The sequence below is a fragment of the Felis catus genome, chromosome C2 (assembly GCF_018350175.1).
Source record: "Felis catus isolate Fca126 chromosome C2, F.catus_Fca126_mat1.0, whole genome shotgun sequence".
Lineage (NCBI taxonomy): Eukaryota > Metazoa > Chordata > Mammalia > Carnivora > Felidae > Felis > Felis catus.
The window spans coordinates 68,206,263-68,230,065 of record NC_058376.1 but is presented as its reverse complement, the minus strand read 5'-3'; the positions used below and the strand labels follow the sequence as shown (position 1 = coordinate 68,230,065).

General features: G+C 40.4%; 2 protein-coding genes and 1 non-coding gene across 6 annotated transcripts in view; 1 reads left to right on the top strand and 2 right to left on the bottom strand.

The window, feature by feature from the left end:
- The window catches only part of SLC49A4 (solute carrier family 49 member 4), a 78,666-nt gene extending 73,131 nt beyond the window's left edge, over window positions 1-5,535 (bottom strand). For both annotated transcript variants that reach the window (XM_003991709.6, XM_045037024.1), the window contains exon 1: window positions 5,055-5,535. In XM_003991709.6, the coding sequence (XP_003991758.2) occupies window positions 5,055-5,403 (349 nt within the window). In that variant the 5' untranslated portion in view covers window positions 5,404-5,535. The remainder of the gene's footprint in view (window positions 1-5,054) is intronic.
- A 1,222-nt stretch (window positions 5,536-6,757) lies between these two features.
- Window positions 6,758-23,803, top strand: part of HSPBAP1 (HSPB1 associated protein 1) — a 58,903-nt gene continuing 41,857 nt past the window's right edge. The window contains exon 1 of one of the 3 annotated variants that reach the window (XM_011285917.4): window positions 6,758-6,978. In XM_011285917.4, coding sequence (XP_011284219.2) covers window positions 6,915-6,978 — 64 coding nt within the window. In that variant the 5' untranslated portion in view covers window positions 6,758-6,914. Of the gene's footprint in view, window positions 6,979-21,670; window positions 21,691-23,803 lie in introns of those variants that run through there. The other 2 variants (XM_011285916.3, XM_045037023.1) reach the window with 2 other exon arrangements.
- Window positions 21,396-21,468, bottom strand: TRNAR-UCU. Its single transcript has one exon. It is a non-coding gene; the product is annotated as a tRNA-Arg (tRNA).

The following is a 23,803-nucleotide window of genomic DNA, read 5'->3' as shown; positions in this document are numbered from 1 at the left end:
AACAAATTCTATCCAAATATGGCACACAGACACTGCAGGAAGCCTCCTTCCCATAGATGAAATAACTCCTTTCACTGGGATCATATTTGGTATAGGAATGGCATCTCTACAAGTGCCTAAAAAATCAGGATGCAAAGTTGATTGGAAAACAGACACAAACACATATCCATGGTGGATGCATGGGAAATTAATTATAGGCATAAAGTTCGTCTGGCAAGTCTGTTCTTCCCAGGCTCCACACTTTCAACAGCTGGAGTGAAGACCGGCTCTACTTGTTCTTGGTAAGATCCCCCAGGCTCCCTATCCCCAACAACCACAGCCTTGCCACCCCAATCTGCTTTGGAGACCATCAGGAATAATCACATTGTGCCTGTTATTTTCTGCTTACATCAGTCATGAGAAATCTAAGATTCACAGGTCACTGCTATACAAATATGGCTTCATATATCCCCTAATCTGGCCTCATCTCTGTGGTGTCCCCAACTCCTGAAACCTTTCCACTGTGCCTTCTGGAGCACTCTGAATCCATGAATCAGTGGGATCCCTACATTCTCAAGCCCTTCTCCAAATGTTCTCTTCACCTTCTTACTCCCACCAAAACCCCTCTCCTGATGACACTGCTTCTCTAGCACTTCCAGATCACTATTACTCTCTCCTCCCTAAAGCTCTGCAGTCTCTTTCCTTGATGTTTTTAAGATTTTCTCTGGTTTTAAGCAACATGATTGTGATGTGCCTCAGTGTAGTTTTCTTCATGTTTCTTCTGCTAGGATTCTTGTTATTTCTTAGAGTTGTGGGTTTATAGACAGGGAATTTTTCTGCCATTATTTCCTAAATTATTTTGGCCCTCCCTCATCTCACTCTATGCCCTCTCCCCTTACTCTTCTCCTGGAACCCTAATTACACACATATTAGGTCACTTAAAACTGTTTTACAGCTTACTGATGCTGGTGGGGTTCTTGTTCATTTCTTTTTAGTCTTTTTTTGCCCCCCTCTTTTCCATTTTGGATAGTATCTATTGCTGTCAAGTTCACTAATCTTTTCTTTTGCAACGTCTAATCTGTTATTCAATCTTATCCAGTACATCTTTTTTTTTTTCTTGTCTCAGACACAGATTGCATTTTCACCATAGAAATTTAATGTTGGTCTTTTTGTTTCCTGTGTCTCTCCTTAACATGTTCATGCTTTCTTCTGTCTTCTTGAACATCTATAGATTATTTAAAGTAGCTGATTTGATGTTCCTGTCTACCAGTTCTGTCATCTGTACCATTTTGGGATCTGTTTCTATTCATTGTTTTTTCTCCTCTTTATGGGTGATATTTTCCTGCTTCTTTGCATGCTTGGTAAATTTTTATTTTGATGTCAGGAATTCTAAATTTTACCTTGTTGGATGACGGGTTTTCTTTTGCACTCCTTTAAATATTTGTGAACAATGGTGAGATATAGCCAAGTTACTTTTGACCTTTCCAAGGAATACTTTTTTTGGTAAAGCTTATTTATTTTGAGAGAGACAGAGTACGAGCCGGGGAGGGGCAGAGAGAGGGAAAGAGAGAATTCCAAGCAGGCTCTGTGCTGCCAACTGTGGAGCCCGATGAGGGTCTCAAACTCACTAACTAGGAGATCATGACATGAACCGAAACCAAGAGTCAGTCGCTTAACCAACTGAGCCACCCAGGTGCCCCTCCGAGACATACTTTCAAGCTTTATTAGGTGAAACAAAAGCATTCTTTACCTTAGAGTTCTTTTGTCTTTACTACGGAAACAATGCTCCTCTGAGTATTCAACCCAACCTCCTACATATTTTGAGGTTTTTACTTTCTGGCTATTGGGAACGTGAGCTATTCCCAGCCTTGGGGGAATTGTTCTGCCTGTTCTTTTTCCTAGTCCTTTTTCCAGTGTTTGGTAGTTTCCTCACATTTATCTGCAGATCAGTTATCAGCTGCAGACTCAAGAGGAACTCCTTGTAGATCTAGAACTTTCCATTAAGCTTTTTCCTTTCCGGTACTCTCACCCTAAAATTTCTAGCTAAGTTGGCCTCTTGCAATTCTAAATGGTCTCAACTTAGAAAAACGGCAGGAATGTCTGGACTCCCCATCTCTGCACTGCAACCTGGAAATGCTCTCCAGGCAATAAGCTGAAGCATTCATGGCGATCGCTGTCCTGCCCTGCCTTTTGTCCAATGTCTGAGAACTCTGTTTCATACACATTTTTTGTTTTTAGTTGTTTAAAATAGAAGGATAAGTCCCATTCCTATTTATCATGGCCAGAATAGTCTTTGCTTTAATAATATTTTTTTATTAACTTAAAAAAAATTTTAAATATTTATTTATTTTTGAGAGAGCGAGCAAGCGAGGGACAGACAGACAGGGAGACAGAGGATCTGAAGCAGGCTCTGCACTGTGAACACAGAGCCCGATGCGGGCCTTGAACTCACAAACTGCAAGATCATGACCTGAGTTGAAGTAGGATGCTTAACTGACTGAGCCACCCAGGAGCCCCTGCTCTAATTACATTTTATTCTAATACTCAAAACTCCTTGCTGCAGTCCTCTATACACCACCACACACCTGTCTCCAAGGCATTCACCCTCACCATTTGCAAATGTCTCGGCTCACTCTTATTCCTTGTGACACTACTTTTTCATAAATCTGGTGATTTTGATATCCACTAGATGATCATTTCAATATGCTGGCCTCTCAGTCCCCTAACTTCATATTCCATGATGGTGTCTTCTACCCTACACCTCAGCAGTCTGTTTTCTTGCTTATACTCTGACCTTTACTATGATTGCATCCATGACATCATCTCAATTTCAAGCATTCCATTCTTCAACCATGACCTCCTCTCTTTCTCTTTTGCCCTGCTTTATATTTCTCCATAGCAATTATCTGGATAGCAATGCCATCTGGCATACTAAATATTTAATTTTATTGTTTGTTTGTTACCTAGACCTCCTCATTAGAATGTAGGCTCTGTGAAGGCTGTCTCCCAACACACATTTGGGTACTATCTCATTCTTAAAATTTTCTTCACTTGGCTTCTAGGGCACACTTGCTCTTGGTTCTCCTATTATCTTACTAGCTGTCCTTTTTTGTCTCTTCTCTGAATGATGAAAAGTGGTGAGAGGGTATAAAACCCATCTTAGGAAGATAACCAGTCTTCTCTACTAAGTTGACTGGGACCCACAGTAGCAGGAAGGCCAGACAACTATCTACCCTCTATGGAGCAACGTATTTTAGTACCCAAGGATGGCAGGAACTTACTTTCTATGTACGTAGATAGGACATCTGCGGCAGGACAGCCAACATATGAAAGCATAGCAGCTTTCTCTTACTGAAAAGGAAAACCACTTCCTAAAAGAGAATTTTTAAATTTATGTTTTATAGCTTCAAGCAACGGCAAATACACATCTGAATTCCCCATGTGGTTACAGGAACTACTGAAAGAAATCCTAAAGTAACTTATTTTATAAGGTGAACAGGTAGTCCCTAATTTATCCAGCCACAGCTAATTCATAAAATTATAATAAAAAAAGTAAAAATTAACATTCTTCTACCATAAAAACAAAGTTGGTTTAATTTAGAATATTGGAAAATGCTCCCGATATAAAGATAAATAAAAAGAAACAACAAAACAACATTTTCCCCTAAATTTAGCCAACCTAGTAAGGAATGACAGAGGAATTGTCACAGATTGGAGGAGATCAGTGAGAAATCATAACTAAATGTAATTTGGAACACTAGATTGAATCCTGGAACAGGAAGAAAAAAAAAAGACATTGGTGGAAAAAGTGGTGAAATCCAAATACGATCAGTTTAAAAGCAAACAAATAAATCCAAACAAAGAAAACCTCCATTCATTACAAGAAACCTTTCCTGGATATGTAGCACACTCATCCTCTGCAAAAGTACCAAATCTGGAAGTTTTAGGCCAGTCAAGAAACACCTTCCAGGGCTGGACACCTTTTGTTCTTAGAAGGTTCTTCCTTTATTGCTTTGAGTTACATCCTTTTGTGACTTCACTCGGTTTCATTCTTCCTTCTAGAACTACACAGAGTAAGTCTAATTCCTCTTTTACTGGATCTTCACGTATTTTATATTCTGCCTCAAGTTTCTTTCTGAAACATGACACACCCAGTTCCCTCAATCTTACACATTATGATATTTACATCCTTTATTATTCTTGTCATGCAACTTTTAAAGTGCCCCAGTTTGTCGATGGTCTTCTTAAAATTAATGCTCAAACTAAACACAGAGCGTACGTACATACCAAGCTATTTCTCTTGCTTTGGCAACTATACTTATATGCCTAAAACTGTCCTCCTTTTCCATCAGTTACATCACATTGATCAAGAATCAGTTACCCACACCTGTGTAGTATATAATTCACTCCTATGACCTCTTTTTTCTCCTCACAGAATCACGTGGCAAGTGGTAAAGTGAGATGTCTGTTCCGAGTATTCCTCAGAGAGTCTTGCTTCACCTGCCACGCTTTATCTGAGAGTCATAAATCTCAACTGAAACAACACCCTAGTCACAAACACACACTTTATAACTGCCTTTCACCATTTTAGAGAAATCAAAGCATCGGACAGGAGTTTTCCAACAGCCTTGGGCGGGTGTCATTTAGTATGCAAAGCCAACTCAATACTTCCTTATATCTGGGCATCATCGGTCTATTTTCTGACCTATCACCCACAACAGCTCCCAATCCCTTTGAAGTCGAAGCATCAGTCATTTTTGTTAGGTGTAAAAAACATACATAGCACGTGCACGAGGATGCTCTGACGTCCACACTGTGCAAAAGCCTGAACATTTAGAGATCTCTTAGTCTCTGCTGTTGCATAATGGGCCTTCATGTAAACATAAATACAGAAGGCAAAGGAGCCTTGCCACATTTGTCGCTTTGGGGACGGAGGGTTCCTAGACGGGAATGGGATACCAGCAACACTCGGTCACCTCACATAACCCCTAAGACGAAGCCGAGGGCGGCGGCTGGCGGGCTCCGGCTCCCCCAGAAGCGACAACACCGGTCTGACGCAGCCCGGACCCCCTCACCTCTCTTGTCCAGGAGCCACATGAACGCGAAGCAGGGCAGGAAGCCGATGGGCCCCCACAGCACGAGCAGCGCGATGTCCCAGCTGGAGAAGCCGTAGGCCTGGCGCGCCGAGTTCTGGATGGGGCCCCAGGTGTTCCAGACCAGGCCCTGCGCGAACCCCAGCAGCGAGAAGAGCAGCAGCACCAGCCAGCGGCGCCCGTAGACCCGTCCGGGACCCGGGACCGCCGCGGGTACCCCGGACGCCGCCGCCGCCGCCTCCCGGCTTCTCCAGACAGTCCCCGGCGCAGGCCCGAGTCCGGGCCCTAGCAGTGGCTGCCGCTCCTCCTCGGTGCTCCAGCCCGCGCCCATGACAACGCGCGGCCCGCGGAGCCCCTGCCCAGAGCGGCCCCGGTGGCTGCCGACCAGCCCGGCGCGGATGCGGCAGGAGGAGGTGGAGGCCGAAGCTGCTATGGTAGCCCTCGGCCTCCGGTCCACGCCTGGTGCGCCTGCGCCGCGCCAGCCGGCTTGGGGCTGGAAGGCGGGGCAGGTGCGGCGGGCTAAGAGGAGGCTGGGGTACCGGACTGGGGCAGCCCCCCGCCCCCACCGGGTGCTGGAGAGGCGGGAGAGAGAGTGGAGACTGCTTCCCCGAGGGAGGACAAGCAGAACTGAAAAGGCGGGAGGGGCGTGGCTGAGCCCGGGAAAGAGGAAACTCCCGGAGAAGCTTAAGACGAGGTTGGGCAAGGAACCTGGGATTGCTGGAGGAAGTGCCGAAGTTTACATCACGTGCTCAATAAACAACTCTGAGACTTCTGATCACTTACGCTAATGCTTGCTTCTATATTGGGTTTATTGTTATTTTTGTTGGATTTCTAACTTCAGAAATGAAAGGGAATATAGGATAAGATTTAACGCATGAACCTAACTTTTCGTTTATTTTTTTTTACATAAAGTACTGCCTAGTTTTATCAGCTTTTTGTTTTACTCATTGAGATTATAAATTAGGGAGTTCCATTCATATGTATAAAAAAAGACACATATCGTTCAACCCTCTGCTTGTCAATAACAGGCTAGCAATAAAGATAGGTTGATTAAGACTAGGTTTCTGCTCCTAATCACTTAGATCCATCTCCAGTTATTACAATTTTGACCAGTGGAAAAGTGAGAAGGGTGGGGATTGTTGATGTCTTGATCAAGCAGCAGATTGTTTATTTCATTATACAAATCCAGAAGCCTGACAGCTGTCGGTTAGTAGCCTTGAAACCCTAGGTCAAGCGATTTGTCTTGTGTGGGTCGGGAATGAGTCACGGAGAACACAATTAAAGGATATTTGCCCGAGGTTCGTATTCCCCAGCAGCCACAAAAACCAGATGGAGTCAAGTTGCTGCCACAAGGGCAGGAGAGGTGGAAGAGAAGCGTGACCTCTCCTGGTGCCCAAAGCTAGTGAGCGCGGCTACAGAGTATGCGGAGGCAGAGCCACATTCCACCGCCCCGAGCCCCACAAAACTGCAAACCATCCCCCAAAACTCCAATACTTCGGGTGGAGGAAAGCGCCAAGGCAGATAAGAAGGACCAGACTAAAAACAGAAGAGCAGAAACTAAGCCAGAAAAGACTACAATGAAAGAAGGCTAAGATCTGGGGAAGGTAAAAAGCGCTACAGACAGACCACGTGCTGACATTTCAACAACAAGGGAATCAAAACAAACCTGCGTGGCCCCGCCCAGCGCACGTCACGTGACTGCTGCGTGATGGGTGCTTCCGGGAAGAGTCCTGCAGCTGCTACGGCGACTCCTTCCCGTCGTGCGACCCCAGAACCTGGGTCTTGGCCCTCCTTAGAACCCACTCCACTCCGCTCCGGTTTGGGGTTGGGGCGAAGCTAGCCATGGCATCAGGCCCGCGGGCGACCGCTGACACGGCCCCTGCAGCTGGAGCTGGAGAGGTGGAAGGTAGGCGCCACGCTGAAGTCAGACCAAGAGTACAACCCCTTGCCAGCTGACTCTTGCTGCCTCTCATGTGGCCGTTTGATTTAGCTCTTATTTCAGGTCTCTCTGGCCCTGCATTAAACTGTGAGGAAAACTATTATCTTTAGCGAACGTGGCTTTTCTCAAGTTGGGACATGCAGACTTCCAGTCATCTTACAGGTCCTGAATCCCCACATCCTGCCAGTGCTGATTTACCCACAAGGGTGGTTTGAATGGATTAAAATTAAATTTGTATAAATTTATATGAAATTAAATTTGTATAAAAATTTACTCTTGAGGTAAATGGAAGTATCTGGGACTTTTATGAACAGAGATTATGAGCTTTTGCTCAACTTCAGTGGAATCCTGCCTTAGATAACCAGTGAAGCTGGTGGCCCATGTGCCTGAAGTCTGTGTTAGCTGTACTGAGTGATTTGCTCTGTGCCTGGTGCTCACTGGATCTAGAGACTTTTGACTGTTTATAATAATGCCTTTTTTCCAATTGAGTAAAGGGGCTTAGGAAGGAAAAGATTGACTAATATCTGGTAACACGCATACTACCAGCAGTAGACAATAGGTGAGAGCTGTTCCCCGGGAGGAGAGATTTCAGTGTGGAAATGCTTCAAGGAAGGAGTAGTTGCAGGTGGGCCTTTAAGATTGGATGAGATCATGACAAACTCAGGTGGTAGTGCTGGGGAATTGTGGGAAGACAGGGAGCCGGAAAACACAGGATGGGTGTGGTTGGAGATTAAATAGTCATGTTTTGCCTAGGGAGGAAAGTGACTAATTTTGCAGAAGAAACAATTATAACTTCCTCCTAGTGTGAGCAGTCTCTTATCTTTATAAACTCCCTTATGTACCCCAAAGATACAATTCTTGAACTTCATCTATACCTCCCCATCCATTGATCCTTCCATTTTCTGTCCATCTGTACCCCCTTCTCCAGTTTAGAATGCATGTTCTATTTTATCATGATCTCTTCCTTGAAGATGTACTGTCCTGTTGTCCCTCCCTGACTTTTATTCCTCTGGTAAAACCCATACTCCGGATGAACCCAACCTTTTGTTTTCTTTGCACCTGCACTTATGTGGCTCAATTTTACTGGAAAAAGTGCTGGGCAAATTGATGACACTATAAAATGAAAATGATCAACTTCTTGAATATTCAGTCAGCATGGGCCTGAGATCCTCTGATTCTGTTTCTGTGGTAAGCTTACTTCCTCTAGTGACAATTCCCCAATATCCTTTCTTCATAACTTTCAGTGGATGACTTTGCCAGTCAGGTCAGTTCTGTGTCTATTTTGTCTACTTTTTTCCTCCTTTACTCTCAGACCCTTGTCCAAATCATTTCTCACCTACACCCCTCCTATATCTTCAGGCCATGTGACCCTGTTTTTTATCTTCTGCCCTTCCAATCCCTTCTCCACTCAGCAAAAAAAAAAAAAAAAAAAAAAGTGATACTCCCTTACATAAAATTCTTAAATGAATTCCAGTGCACTTACAATAAAATCCAAACTCTTAACCACGGCCTACAAAAGTCCTTGGTCTGGGCTCTGCTGATGTCTCCAGGAGTATCTGTTGGCACTCACTGCCCCCTCCTGTTGTCTACTTTTCACATAATTGGCTTCTTAATCTTCAGGTTTCAGAGTGTGTCACCACCTGAGTTCTTACCAGACCAACCTATCTAAAACAATCATTGTAGTTTTCCCCTGATTTCTAACCCTAGATGTTCTGTGATACAGCATCCTGCTTCCATCATTCACTTATTACAACCTGTAATTACTTGTTTAGTATTGTTTCCTCCACTTGACCTTAAGTACCTTGAAGGCAGGACCTACATCTGTTTTATTCATCACATATGCCCAAGCAGCAAGTACAATGCCAGACACATAGTGGGCCATTCATACATGTTTGTTGTGTGAATGAGTAAGGGAACCCTGCCAAGTCCAGAGGCAGGAGGAGAAAGAGCATGGCATGGTCCAGGAACTGAAAGAAGCTGGTATTAGAAGTGGTGAGAGAAGAGGGATTGTGGAGGGAGGGATTGTGGAGGGCACCTCGTACCAAGTTAAGGAGTCTGGACTTTATGACAGTAGGAGGCTTTTTTTTTTTTTAATTTTTTTATTTTTTTAAACGTTTATTTATTTTTGAGACAGAGAGAGACAGAGCATGAACAGGGGAGGGGCAGAGAGAGAGCATGAACAGGGGAGGGGCAGAGAGAGAGGGAGATACAGAATCTGAAACAGGCTCCAGGCTCTGAGCTGTCAGCACAGAGCCCGATGCGGGGCTTGAACTCACGGACTGTGAGATCATGACCTGAGCTGAAGTCGGATGCTTAACCGACCAAGCCACCCAGGCGCTCCAAGTAGGAGGCTTTTAAAGAGCTTTAGTTAAGGGAGTAACTTGATCCGATTTGGTTTTAGGAGGATCACTCTGCCTGAAGGGTGGAGGACAGATGGGAGGGAGAGAGACTAAAGGACAGGTACTTACTTTTAAGCCTCAGTTTTGTCCTCTGTAAAATGCATGATTATTGTAAAAATTAAAGATAATTGTGGATCATCTAGCATAGTGTCTGGCAGGAATTACATGTTCAAGAGTGGTATGTTTTATATTAATAAAAAGGCCTGGCATTGGTGACTGATGGGTGTTGAAACCAAGAGACAAGAAATTAGATCTCTGGAATTTTTCAGCCTGAGAAGCTATGCAAATTAGGAACCTGAAGAAAAGGAGGTGATTGGGAGCAATGTGTACATGCAGAGAGTTTAGGTAAGGAGAGATGATGCAAAAGATATCACGCATGCAGCTAGGTAAGAGGAGGCTTTTTTAGATATAGTATTCACTTACCATAAATTCACCCTTTTAAAGTATACAATTCAGTGATTTTTTAGTATGTTCACAAAGTTGTGCAGCCATTACTACCATAATTCCAGAGCATTTTCATCACACCAAGAACCCTGGTATCCATCAGTAGTCACCCTCAGTCAGACCCTCTCCCCAGCCCCTGGCAGTCATTAGTCTACTCTCTGTCTCTGTGTATATGTGCCTACTCTGGATGTTCCGTGTAAATGGAATCATGCAGTGTGGGGCTTTTAGTGTCTGGGTTCTTTCACATTGCATAATATTTTCAAGCTGCATCTGTACTGTAGCACAACAGATCAATACTTCATTTTTTTATGGCTGGGTGCTATTCCATGGTATGGTAATACCACATTTTGTTTATCCATTTATCAGTTGATGGCATTTGGGTTGTTTGCCCTTTTTGGCTACTATGAATAATGCTGCTATGAACATTAATATACATGTTTTTGTATTAACATCTCTTCAGTTTTCTTGGGTGTATATCTAAAATCGGAATTGCTAGGTCCTAAGATAACTCCATATTTACTGTTTTTTTTTTTAACGTTTATTTATTTTTGAGAGAGAGAGAGAGACAGTGTCAGCAGGGAAGAGGCAGAAAGAGAGACACATGGAATCCGAAGCAGGCTCCAGGCTCTAGGCTCTGAGCTGTCAGCACAGAGTCCGACTTGGGGCTTGACCTCACAAACTGCAAGATCATGACCTGAGCCAAAGTCAGACGCTTAACTGACTGAGCCACCCAGACACCGCTTCGTATTTAATGTTTTAAGGAAGCTTGTGATTTTTTTGTTTGTTTGTTTATCAACATTGATTTTATTTTATTTTATTTTATTTTATTTTATTTTATTTTATTTTATCCTATTGTTTTCTTACTTTTTAGTTTTAATTACAGTATAGTTTTTTTTTCTTTTAATTGAATTCAAGTTAGTTAACATACAGTGTAGTACTGGTTTCAGGAGTAAAATTTAGTGATTCATCACTTACATGTAACACCCAGTGCTCATCGCAACAAGTGTCCTCCTTAATGCCCATCCCCCATTTAGCCCATCCCCCTACCACACACCTCCCCTCCATCAGCCCTCAGTTTGTTCTCTGTATTTAAGAGTCTCTTATGGTTTGCCTCCCTCTCTGTTTTTATCTTATTTTTCCTTCCCTTCCTCTATGTTCACCTGTCTTGTTTCTTAAATTCCACATATGGATGAAATCATAGATTTATCTTCTGATTTCCTTATTTCACTTAGCATGGCATAATACACTCTAGTTCCATCCACATTGTTGCAAATGGCAAAATTTCATTCATTTTGATCACTAAGTACTATTCCATTATATATACCACATCTTCTTTATCTGATTGTCAATTGATGGACATTTGGGCTCTTCCCATAACGTGGCTATTGTTGATAGCACTGCTATAAACATCAGGGTGCATGTTCCCCTTCGAATCAGCATTTTTGTATCCTTTGGATAAATAACTAACAGTGCCGTATTAATCAAAGCTGTGATAATGAACCTCATGAGTAATCTAATCTAGGTAGATTTAACAGTTTGTTGCTGATAATTAAATAATGCCATGAATGATAATCAATAATAATGTTTTGTTGATAACAGAGGCAATCAAATAAAGAGATGCAGAAGTGAGCTACTCACTGAAATAGAGCTTCTTTAGAATAATTTCCAACAATGGTATAAAACTGTGCTGACTAAAACAGTAGCAACTAATTAACATGTGGCTCCTGAACACTTGAAGTGTGGCTAGTCTCAGTTAAGATGTCTTGTGTCAAATACACGTATTTGAAGACTTAGTTTAAAAATGGGTTATAAACTGTTAATAATATTAAAATATTGATAGTGTTTTAATATTGATTACATGTTGAAATGTTAATAATTTGGATATATTGGGATGAACAAAAAGTATTAAATTTAGTTTCACCTGTTTCTTATTTTTTAATGTAGTTATTAAAAATTTTAAATTACCAAAAAAATAATAATAACTAGTTATTGCTGGGTCATAGAGCATTGTATTAACTTTTTGAGGAACCTCCATACTGTTTTCCAGAGTAGCTACACCAGTTTGCATTCTCACCATCAGTGCAAAAATGTTCCCCTTTCTCCACATCCTCGCCAATATCTGTTGTTTTGTGAGTTGTTGATTTTAGGTATTCTGACAGGTGTGAGCTGATATCTCATTGTGGTAAGGAAACTTGTGATTTTTAATCTTGAAGTCCTAAGGAAGTAAAAAAAAGAAAAAAAAATCTCGGGGCGCCTGGGTGGCGCAGTCGGTTAAGCGTCCGACTTCAGCCAGGTCACGATCTCGCGGTCTGGGAGTTCGAGCCCCGCGTCAGGCTCTGGGCTGATGGCTCAGAGCCTGGAGCCTGTTTCCGATTCTGTGTCTCCCTCTCTCTCTGGCCCTCCCCCGTTCATGCTCTGTCTCTCTCTGTCCCAAAAATAAATAAACGTTGAAAAAAAAAATCTAATGAAAATATGGATCTGCTCCCTTGAGAAAAGCAGCATGCACACTCATTTTGCAGGTGACTTCATATTTTTGTATTAGATTCTCGGAATCCTATCTGTGGAACTTCCAACCCCATTTTAAACTGTCATCCTCCCTAGAAACTCCACTTTGGGGTGACTGTTTATTGCCATGACAAAGTTAGTTAAATAAGGGTGCCTGGATGGCTCAGTCAATTAATCATCAGACTCTTGATTTTGGCTCTGGTCATGATCTCATGATTGGTGAGATTTCATGGTTGGTGACAGTGCAGAGCCTGCTTGGGATTCTCTTGCCATCTCTCTCTGTTCTCTCCCACTCGCGCCCACTCACGTGCCCGCAGGCGCGCGCGCTCTCTCTCTCTCTCTCTCTCTCTCTCTCTCTCTGTCTGTCTCAAAATAAATAAACATTTAAAAAACCCAAAGTGGGGCACCTGGGTGGCGCAGTTGGTTAAGCGTCCAAATTCAGCCAGGTCACAATCTCGCAGTCCGTGAGTTCGAGCCCCGCGTCGGGCTCTGGGCTGATGGCTCAGAGCCTGGAGCCTGTTTCCGATTCTGTGTTTCCCTCTCTCTCTGCCCCTCCCCCGTTCATGCTCTGTCTCTCTCTGTCCCAAAAATAAATAAACGTTGAAAAAAAAAAAAACAAAAAAAACCCCCAAAAACCCAAAGTAAGTTAAATAGGCAAAGTCCTACTGGGAGAGAAGGCTTTGCTTTAAATTTCATAAGGGTTATGTGAACAAAGGGTAAAAAAATACATACATTAAATACATGCACGTGAAAGGGTCATTGTGTTCTATATAATGATGAATATTGTGGGAGTCATAGGAAAGTTAATTTTTGGTGGGGTCTGTCAGGTTTTCCATGTAGAGTATCATGTTGTCTGCGAAAAGTGAAAGTTTGACTTCATCTTTGCCAATTTTGATGCTTTTATTTCATTTTGTTGTCTGATTGCTGATGCTAGGACTTCCAACACTATGTTAAACAACAGTGGTCTGCTAGAACTGATACATGAATTCAGCAAAGTCGCAGGGTACGAAATCAATGTACAGAAATCGGCTGCATTTTTATACACCAATAATGAAGCAACAGAAAGAGAAATAAACTGATCCCATTCACAATTGCACCAAGAACCATAAAATACCTAGGGTAAACCTAACCAAAGATGTAAAAGATCTGTATGGTGAAAACTGTAGAATGCTTCTGAAGGAAATTGAAGAAGACACAAAGAAATGGAAAAACATTCCCTGCTCATGGATTGGAAGAATAAATATTGTTAAAATGTCAATACTACCCAAAGCAATCTACACATTCAATGTGATCCCAATCAAAATTGCACCAGCATTCTTCTCAAAGCTAGAACAAACAATCTTGAAATCTGTATGGAACTACAAAACACCCCAAATAGCCAAAGTAATACTGGAGAAGAAAATCAAAGCGGGAGGCATCACAATCCCAGACTTTAGCCTCTGCTACAAAGCTTGTAATCATCAAGACAGTATGGTATTGGCACAAAAACAGACACATAGACCAATGGAATGGAATAGAGAACCCAGAATTGGACCCGTAAATGCATGGCCAACTCATCTTTGACAAAGCAGGAAAGAACATCCAATGGAAAAAAGACAGCCTCTTTAACAAATGGTGCTGGGAGAACTGGACAGCAACATGCAGAAGAATGAAACTAGACCACTTTTTACACCATACACAAAAATAAACTCAAAATGAATGAAGGACCTGAATGTGAGACAGGAAACCATCAAAACCCTGGAGGAGAAAGCAGGAAAAAACTTCTTTGACCTCAGCCACAGCAGTTTCTTACTTGATACATCTCCAAAGGCAAGGGAATTAAAAGCAAAAATGAACTATTGGGACCTCATCAAGATAAAACTTCTGCACTGCAAAGGAAACAATCAACAAAACTAAAAGGCAACCAATGGAATGGGAAAAGATACTTGCAAATGACATATCAGACAAAGGGTTAGTATCCAAAATCTATAAAGAAGTCACCAAACTCCATACCCTAAAAACAAATAATCCAGTGAAGAAATGGGCAGAAGACATGAATAGATACTTTCTAAAGAAGACATCCAGATGGCCAACAGGCACATGAAAAGATGCTCATCATCACTCCTCATCAGGAAAATACAAATCAAAACCACACTGAGATATCACCTCATGCCAGTCAGAGTGGCTAAAGTGAACAAATCAGGAGACTGTAGGTGCTGGCAAGGATGTGGAGGAACAGGAACCTTCTTGCACTGTTGGTAGGAATGCAAACTGGTGCAGCCGCTCTGGAAAACAGTGTGAAGTTTCCTCAAAAAATTAAAAATAGACCTACCCTATGACCCAGCAATAGCACTGCTAGGAATTTACCGAAGGGATACAGGAGTGCTGATGCATAGGGGCACTTGTACCCTAATGTTTAAAGCAGCACTTTCAACAATAGCCAAATTATGGAAAGAGCCTAAATGTCCATCAACTGATGAATGGATGAAGAAGATGTAGTTTATATATACAATGGAATACTACTTGGCAGTGAGAAAGAATGAAATCTGGCTATTTGCAACAACATGGATGGAACTGGAGGGTATTATGCTAAGTAAACTAAGACAGAAAGACAGATACCATATGTTTGCACTTATATGTGGATCTTGAGAAACTTAACAGAAGACCATTGGGGGAGGGGAAGGAGAAAAAAAAAGTTACAGAGAGGGAAGGAAGCAAACAATAAGAGACTCTTAAATACTGAGAACAAACTAAGGGTTGATGGGGGGGTGGAGGAGAGGGGAAAGTGGGTGATGGGCATTAAGGAGGGCACTTGTTGGGATGAGCACTGGCTGTTGTGTGGAAACCAATTTGACAATAAATTACATTTAAAAAATTTTAATTAAGTGTATGAAAAAAAGGAAAGTTAATTTTTGAGCAAACTTATTACTACCCCCTTATCAGAAAATATTTGTCTGTATACGATAAACAGAAGACTGTTTAATACAGTAGGGTAGAAGACAGTCCTTGCCTTAAAATGACTTGTAAATATAGTTTGGGGGAGGGGGAAGATGCAGATAGAATTGTAGTATAAGAATATCCATAAGGCAGGAAGCAATTAGTTGGGAAGTAAGTATTACACATCTTAAGTGCTTTGGGGCTGAGAGAAGAAAGAAATGCAAATTGGATTGGTCTGTCCTTCCTAGACTAATATGAAACTTTGGTATAGTTTGAATATAGAAATGAATGGAAGAGGCCATGTCTGGCAGGTGAGGCTGGTAGTGGAAGTGAGTGGAGAAAGGCCTGAGGCATGTAGGGGCAGAGGGCGGGGAGGAAGGTGAGAAGACAGACTGGTTCTACTAGAGTAGAATGGTAGCAGAGAATGCAGTTTGTGTCCTTTGAAACCAAACAAGAGCAGGGTGAACCAGAACTGTTGAAGTGAAGAAGAGGGAAATCACTAATAGAGCAAAGCACCACAAAGAGTGAGGAAGTAGAGAAAGGTACTGGGGATTTGAAAGCGAAGAAGCTTTAGAATGGTTGGTGTAGGGATAAGGGTGATTAGGAATCAACTAGGGATAACTAATGTGTTGGGAGCAGAAGAGGAACCCAGTGGAGGTGAGCATGAACTTGCGGAACTGATCGTTTGTTTTGAGACTGTTTCTGATTATGTTCAGTAGCTCATTATGCAGGAGAAAACAAGTGGTTAGTTTTAATATTTTATATAGATTACTAAAAATGAGATGTGAATTCAGAAGACATTATTTAGCATCAGTTTATGCCAAACATTGTGCTAAGCTCTAGGGATATAAAAGTAACTGTCTTGCCTACAAGGATGTGATATATATATTTTTTAAGTAACAGCTTGAAAATTACTAAAGGCAAAACATGATCATATTGATAATCAAATATGTTGGAATCCTATTTGAAAATAAAGGGGACCTTAAAATGCAAAATGAAGAACTATGTTACTGCTATTATAGCTTAAAATTAATAATATTTTATTATTTAATAAAGATTATTTGTTTCCTCTTAAAAAGGAAAAAAAAACAAACATTAGATGAATATGCAGAACATGGGATTCTTAAGGCAATGAAAATACTTTGATATTATAATTGTGGATATTATATTGATTATATTGATATTATAATGATGGTCATTATATTTTGGTCCAAACCTGTAGAATATACGACACTTAGACTGAACCCTAAGAGAAACTATGGACTTTGGGTGATTATGATGTGTCAATTTAGGTTTATGCTGGTAAAAAAGAGACAAAAAAACACATGTACCATTCTGGCAAATGATGTTGATAATGAGGGAGCCTCTGCATATGTGACAGGAAGAGGATATGTGGGAAATCTGTACCTTCTTCTCAATTTCATTGTAAACCTAAAACTACTCTAAAATAAATTCTTAAAACATAAACAAGAAACGACTTAATGTTAAGAATCAATTTAAATACTGAGTGTGAGATGTTACAGAATCATGCATTGTTTGAAGCTTTTCAGTAAAATTAAAAATTGTCATTCTTTGAATCTGATTCTGCCTTTCAGACTGAGGTTATTTTGTTTCTTTCTCTTGGGCTCTTGTTTTAATTGTAGCCAGGTTTATGCCGTGATGAAAAGAAGAATGTACTCTTAGTAACTCTTCCAGTCCTTCCTGAAATGAGTAAAGAAAACATTTTAAATGGAGTTGGGAAGCCCTTAAGGGAGACCTCTCTTGCACATTTGCAGCTGTTATCACCAGCAGGAAGACGGTAGATAAGAATTATCTTGATAAGGGAGGACACTTTTCACAGAGGAATTTATCTCCTGCTTTTAAAAGATCTCTCCCAGTCCCAGCAACAGTGCACTAACCACCACTTGCAGCCAATGAGAAACCACCACAACCTCCAACTCTTATCCTTCTCCAGTGAACTTTTGTTCAAAATAACCCTTCCCAATTTCCTCCTAAAGTCAATTTGCTGGTCCTGAATTGTAATTCCTCCGCTGTTCCCAAATAAGCTCATTTTGCTGGTAAAATAATGGGCAGTTTTAAGGTTGACATTCCCAAGGAAGTATCTTATTCCAGAGTTGCAGGGACTTGAGTTCTTACAGAACTGACACTTTTACATGACTGGATTTACTCTTCCTCAGTTGGAGATGCCATACTCTCTCTGTCATTTTTTTTTTCTCATTTTTAAAAGAGAAAATGGGGAAAGGGGGCAGGGGAGCTTAAAGAAAAGCAGAAGCTTCTATAGTCTTAAAAAGTAAAAGAGTTTCCATGCTAGAGCATATATGTAATTCGTATGTAGCTAAAATACTTTATATTCAATAAGGACAAACATCAGATAAACTATATTGTTGAATTTTTAAACTGTACTGTTGGTTAAAAACAAATAACATGAAATTTATCATCTTAACAATTTTTAAGAAAGAGTACAACTCAGTAGAGTTAAGTATATTCACACTGTTGTGAAACCGATCTCTAGAACTTTCTTCATCTTGCAAATCTGAAACTCTGTACCCAGAGTTTCCTCTTTTCTCCCTCCCCTCAGTCCCTGGTAACTGCCATTCTACTTTGTACCTATGAATTTGACCATTTTAGGTACCTCATGTAGGTAGAATAATGCAATAGATGTCTTTTTGTGACTGGCTTTTACTTAGTATGGTGTCTTCAGGCTTATGCATGTTGTAGCACGTGACAGGATTTCCTTCCTTTTTAAGGCTGAATGATATTCCACTGTGTGATGGATGTTTGGTTTGCTTCCACCTTTGGGCTGTTATGAATAGTGTTGCTATGAATATGGATGTGCAAATATCTTTTTAAGACTCTGCTGTTGAATATTTTTATGAATAGTTAGATAAATAGCCATTTTATTTGGAAATATGGAAAATTTACTTAGCGGAATCAGAAGAGCTAGATGGAAATATTTTGGTAGAAATTTTGAAGATAATTTTGGAGGATTTTAAAGAACTTTAGTCTTTGAGACGCTATTCTTTCTAGTATCAACTTCACTTAAAATATAGATTTGCTTTTCCTTTAAGTTTTGGACCAGTATAACTTTTGAACTTGTAAGTCTTATTTATGAGCCATTTTCTGGCCCTAAATGGATTTTCTGGCTTTGCTGGGCAAGAGTCACAAGTGGAAGAGGATGGGAAGAAAAGGACGGGAAGTATCCAGCATGTAACTGTCTCTTGTTCCCAGGCTGAAATCGCTTGGGTGTTTGCTACTATACCAAACAGTGGTATTGGAAAGATTATGCCATAACAGTCTCAATACTTCTATTTATGGTTTCTTCAGTGGCACCACCTGCTAGACCTTGAAATTCAAACGGTTTATGACTAGTTGCCATTTTAATTAAGCATTTTATTAACTTGTAATAGAATTTTCTTCATTTGTATTGCCTTTTTTTTCCCCCTTAAGTAGGCTCCATGCCCAGCATGGAGACCAATATGGCGCTTGAATTTACAACCCTGAGATCAAGACCTGAGCTGCAATCAAGAGTCAGATGCTTAACTGACTGAGCCACCCAGGTGTCCTGTATTGACATTTTTTTTTTAAGTTTATTTGAGAGAGTAAGAGGGCAAGCGTCCAAGTGGGGAGGGGCAGAGAGAGAGAGAGAGAGAGAGAGAGAGAGAGAGAGAATATCCTAAGCAGGCTCCATGCTGTCAGCACAGAGCCCTACTTGGGGATTGAACCCATGAACTAAACTGAGATCATGACCTGAGCTGAAATCAAGAGTCGGATGCTTAACCAACTGAGCCACCCAGATGCCACCCCTGTGTTGACATTAAAAAAAATTTTTTTTTAATGCTTATTCATTTTTGAGAGAGAGAGAACGAGCAGGGGAGGGGCAGAGAGAGAGGGAGACGCAGAATCTGAAGCAGGCTCCAGGCTCTGAGCTCTCAGAGCCTGACTTGGAGCTCAATTTCACGAACCGTGAGATCATGACCTGAGCCAAAGTCGGACGTTTAACCAACTGAGCCACCCAGGTGCCCCTGTATTGATGTTTTAAAATAGTGGCTATAAAATAAAAAATTACCTTTGTTGTAAGTTTTACCACTTGGTCTTTAGTACAAATATAGTAATTTTGTTAAGAGGTACTTGCAGGGGCGCCTGGGTGGCGCAGTCGGTTAAGCGTCCGACTTCAGCCAGGTCACGATCTCGCGGTCCGTGAGTTCGAGCCCCACGTCGGGCTCTGGGCTGATGGCTCAGAGCCTGGAGCCTGTTTCCGATTCTGTGTCTCCCTCTCTCTCTGCCCCTCCCCTGTTCATGCTCTTTCTCTGTCCCAAAAATAAATAAATGTTGAAAAAAAAAAAAAAGGTACTTGCATAATTCCGTGAATGTTTTCATGAATAACATTCATTATTTTTTACCCTAATATCTAACATTCAGAAGCTTTAAAATACCTTGTATGTATATACAGTAGTTGTCAGATTGAAGAAACATCATAGGCTTACATGTATATGTTTAGAATAATTTAGCTCACCATGCCAGGACCCAGTTTCTGATTTACTCTTCTGTCAACTTCTGAAAGTTTTTAAAGATTTTAATAAAATGTAATAAAATTTAATTGAAAATTTATGGTTATTAACATTTCTATTAAAATTATACCTGACATGAGAGATGAGTTAATTTCAGTTTCAGGATCTGTGTCTTTGTTGCATTCTATCAGTAGTAGGAGCGAATTCCGGACACTTGGTAAATTTTCCTTATTCTCATCTTGAATTCTAAATCTCAGATATAAAGCCAAGCCATGTGTTAATCAACTGAAGGCAGATTGCTAACAAATTCAGAGAAATTATTTTGTAGTTTGCATTAATTAAAGAAAAATTGCTGAGAAAAAGGCAATTTGCTTTTTGATCATGTTTCACTATCTCCAAAGAGTTAGTTGAAACCAAAGCTGTAATCAATTGTCTGAACAACATACTATGTTTAGAAGGAGAAAAGACTCTTGTGCAACACCTAGTTTCTAAGTCATCTCATTAGAAATTGCTTCATGTTGCAAGTTTAGACCTAGATACATTTATCCTTTAAAGGCTGTCAAAGTTGCTTCAGAATTTTTATAGCTCTTTGCATATATTCCTGCCTTGGAGTAACTGATCGCATCCCTAGGCTATTTAATTAATACAATGTAGATTGCATTCTTCTTTAAAGGAAATTGTAACACTTAAATTTGTTAATTTAATGGCCCAGTTCATTGTTGATTAAACTATCAGAAGCCAAATTACTTTTATCTCACAAGCAGCTGATTGTTTTATTTCATTGGTAGGCTTGAGATTCTGTAAATATGCTAATTTCTTGTTAAAGTGAGCATCCTACTGCTCTGTTCTGCACACGCTTTATAGCACTTTTTATCCATTTAGCAAATGTTTGAGCATTTAATATATTTCAGCCACTGGGCTAGATGCTTTCTCAGCAAATTTTACTTTTTAGGGGTCTCCTATTAAATAACTTCTGGGATGTGTGGGATTTTTAGATCAGATCATTAAATATTTTTTATTTAATGAAAAAATATTTCTTTGAAACTGTTCTGTCAGAACACTACTCATGTGTTACTAATGACCATGTATTTATTTGTGGAAGGGTGGCAAGATATATCTTACCCAAATAGGAGAACTCTTTTGGGAATGTTCAAAGCCAGATCCATTGGCTCTGATTAAAATAAGCAGAATAAATAAATCCCTACCCCAAAAGGTCTGGTGCTTCTCTTTTTCTCTGCCCTTTAAAGTTCTAAAAGCAAAGTGTTCAAAGCTAGAATATTTCACAACTGTAGAAATGAAATAATGCTATTATAGGGTCAGACCAGCCATGATTCATTCAGTGGAAGTCACAGAGTATTTTATAGAGAGAATAGGGTCGTCCTTGAAAACAATAGCCTCAGAAGGCAAGGTGTTAAACCAGTTATGAACTATTAGCAGTCTTGACTATAAGAGTTCATTTTTATATGTGAAAGGATTCAGGAGGTAGAATTTTGCTGCTATTAGTTCAGTGGCACAGAGATGGACATTTTTTGTATTCTTTCAGCTAAGGTTTGCAATTTAATGGGCCTTTAAAAATTTTTTTTAAATTAAAAAAAATGTCAAGTAATCTTTATGCCCAACATGGGGTTTGAACTCATGTGCCTGAGATCAGAAGTCACATGCTCTACCAACTGAGCCAGCCAGGCACTCCCAGGGCCTCTCTTTTATCTCTCAAAGGAGCTAAACATGTCTGTTTTTCAGGCAAAATATAGAAGAGAAGGCAAAGGACAAAAACACTGACTCAACAACGTCCAGATACATCTCTGGCCACTCCTGTCTGCAAAGGAGTCTAGGAATTGTAATTTTTCAGCCACACCCATTGCTCAAAGTTCTGTTAGTAAGGAAGAAGAGAGTGGGTATTGGATAAGGTAGGCAACTAGCAGTCTCTACTACAGCTATTACTCCACTACCCCCTGCCCACATGTGCACAAACCAAAACATTCCTCTCTCCCCAACAGCGTGTATGGATTTATTATCCATTAATCGGCCTAAAGGTTTCCTTAACTTTTTTCTCTTTTCAGATTATATACGCTGTCTCTCCTGAGTTTGTAGTGCCAGTGTGGGTCTGACGGTTTTAATTCTCTAGAAGCAGTCTTGTGCAGTGGAAAGAGCACGGGACTTGGGATCAAGCAATGTGACGGGTGGTTCCAGTTCATCACTGGTGTGCTGACCTTTGACATCTGAGCTTTCTAGTCTTCCTTTGGATAATGGACATAAAATACCTTCTCTGCCAGTGTTTTATAGGCTTCTAAGAGGATCAGATGAGCAGTTTTAATGTATATAAAAGTACATGGCAAATAGTAAAGCATCGTATGAGGAAATATATGGTATTGTTATGATGATGATGATGTTCAAAACCAAACTCTTCATCTTCCCACTAGAATGAGCTGTTGCTCCTAACTTTTTTTTTTATGTCAAGTCAGAATCTGGAAACCTTTGTCTCCCTTATAGCTGCATCTGCCTCCCATCCCACATTCTTTAGTTGTAATAGCCTTTGATATTATTCGGTTAGAATTTCTTCATCTCTACCATCTCTGCCTTCCTTACTGCCACCCTGTGTTGTTCAGGGCCTTACTATACACGTCTTACTTGGCTAGTACATCAGCTCAGTCCAGTCCAGCCTTTACGTCTCCACACATTTCTACATAGCCCTTCCTTTTATTGTTTAATGGATATAATGTACCATGGGAGAAATTTACATAATATTTAGTAATATTCAGTAAATATTTTTCTCCTTTTAGACATTCAGCTGTTTATATTTTCAGTTTTTATATTATGGTAATAGATATTTTATGTGTATGTGTGTACATATATAATATATATGAATATGCACATAGCTGATGATTATTTTGTTAAAAGCAAATTCCTATAACATGAGTTACTAGGTCAATGGGTGGTTATTTGAGACTTCTGCTTCATTTTTCCAGTTGTATGCCGAAGGATAGCACTAATTTATATGCCACAGACAATGGAGTGTTATCATGAATGCATTGGAGCTTCTCATGGTCTAGCAAAACTTAAAAAATGTACAATAAAAAATACAACCTGTCCATTCTCATGTACATGGACTCCAGGCACTCCCAAGTCCAGGAAGATTTGGTGTGTCATGATCTCGGTAACCTTGTACTGACATATTTATAGGCTAGTATGGGTCAGGACCGCTACTGTGAATTTATCAAACATGTCAAAAGTGCAAAACAAGAATCTCAAGGAAATACAGAAAATTTTATTCCTGGTTACATTCTGTTTCCCTTATAGGCTCTTCAGCACTTAAAGATAAGCTTGAGCTTCATTACTTTGAGACCTAAGGATTCCCTGTCTCCTCCTCCCTCCGTGCAGCCCCCACACAACCCCCAGCTCTTCTACCTGCCTTCCCCTCTGAGCGTCCACACTCATGTCCTCACTCGGGAGCCCTCAGTGTGTAGACAGTGACAGACTGTCCTCAGATGTCTTGCTTACTTTCATCAAGTGTTTAGGGAAAGATTCTGAGTGTTTGTCCTTGTCTGAGAAGAGAGACCAAATTGACTTAAATTTCCATTTTCTTTAAAAACAAGCCTTACATTCAGACAAGTATGAATCAAGTTCCTTGACAGCTCCTTCCCCATCCCTCTTCCTTTTATGAGAAAGTTTAGAAGAAAGTTGGATGCTGTGAGAATTTGGATGATTTATGAGCTTTCCTTAATTTTTTGAATTAAGTATAAGTACAGAATAGACAATGAATTACAGGGTTTAGCTGATTGTTCTAGAGAATCAAATATATGCTATGATTTTATACATATATATATATTCTTTATATATATATATATATATATATGAATAATCAGAGTATGAAGCACTTTTTAACTTTCCCATACAACTTTCATCTTAAGATGTCTTTAAGGAGAAACTTTCTTGTTCTTTTATTTAACAAATACTTATCATTACCATCCTCTCCAGGATTAATAGTCTATGATTCTGTGAAATTTATTGAAGTACTCAGTA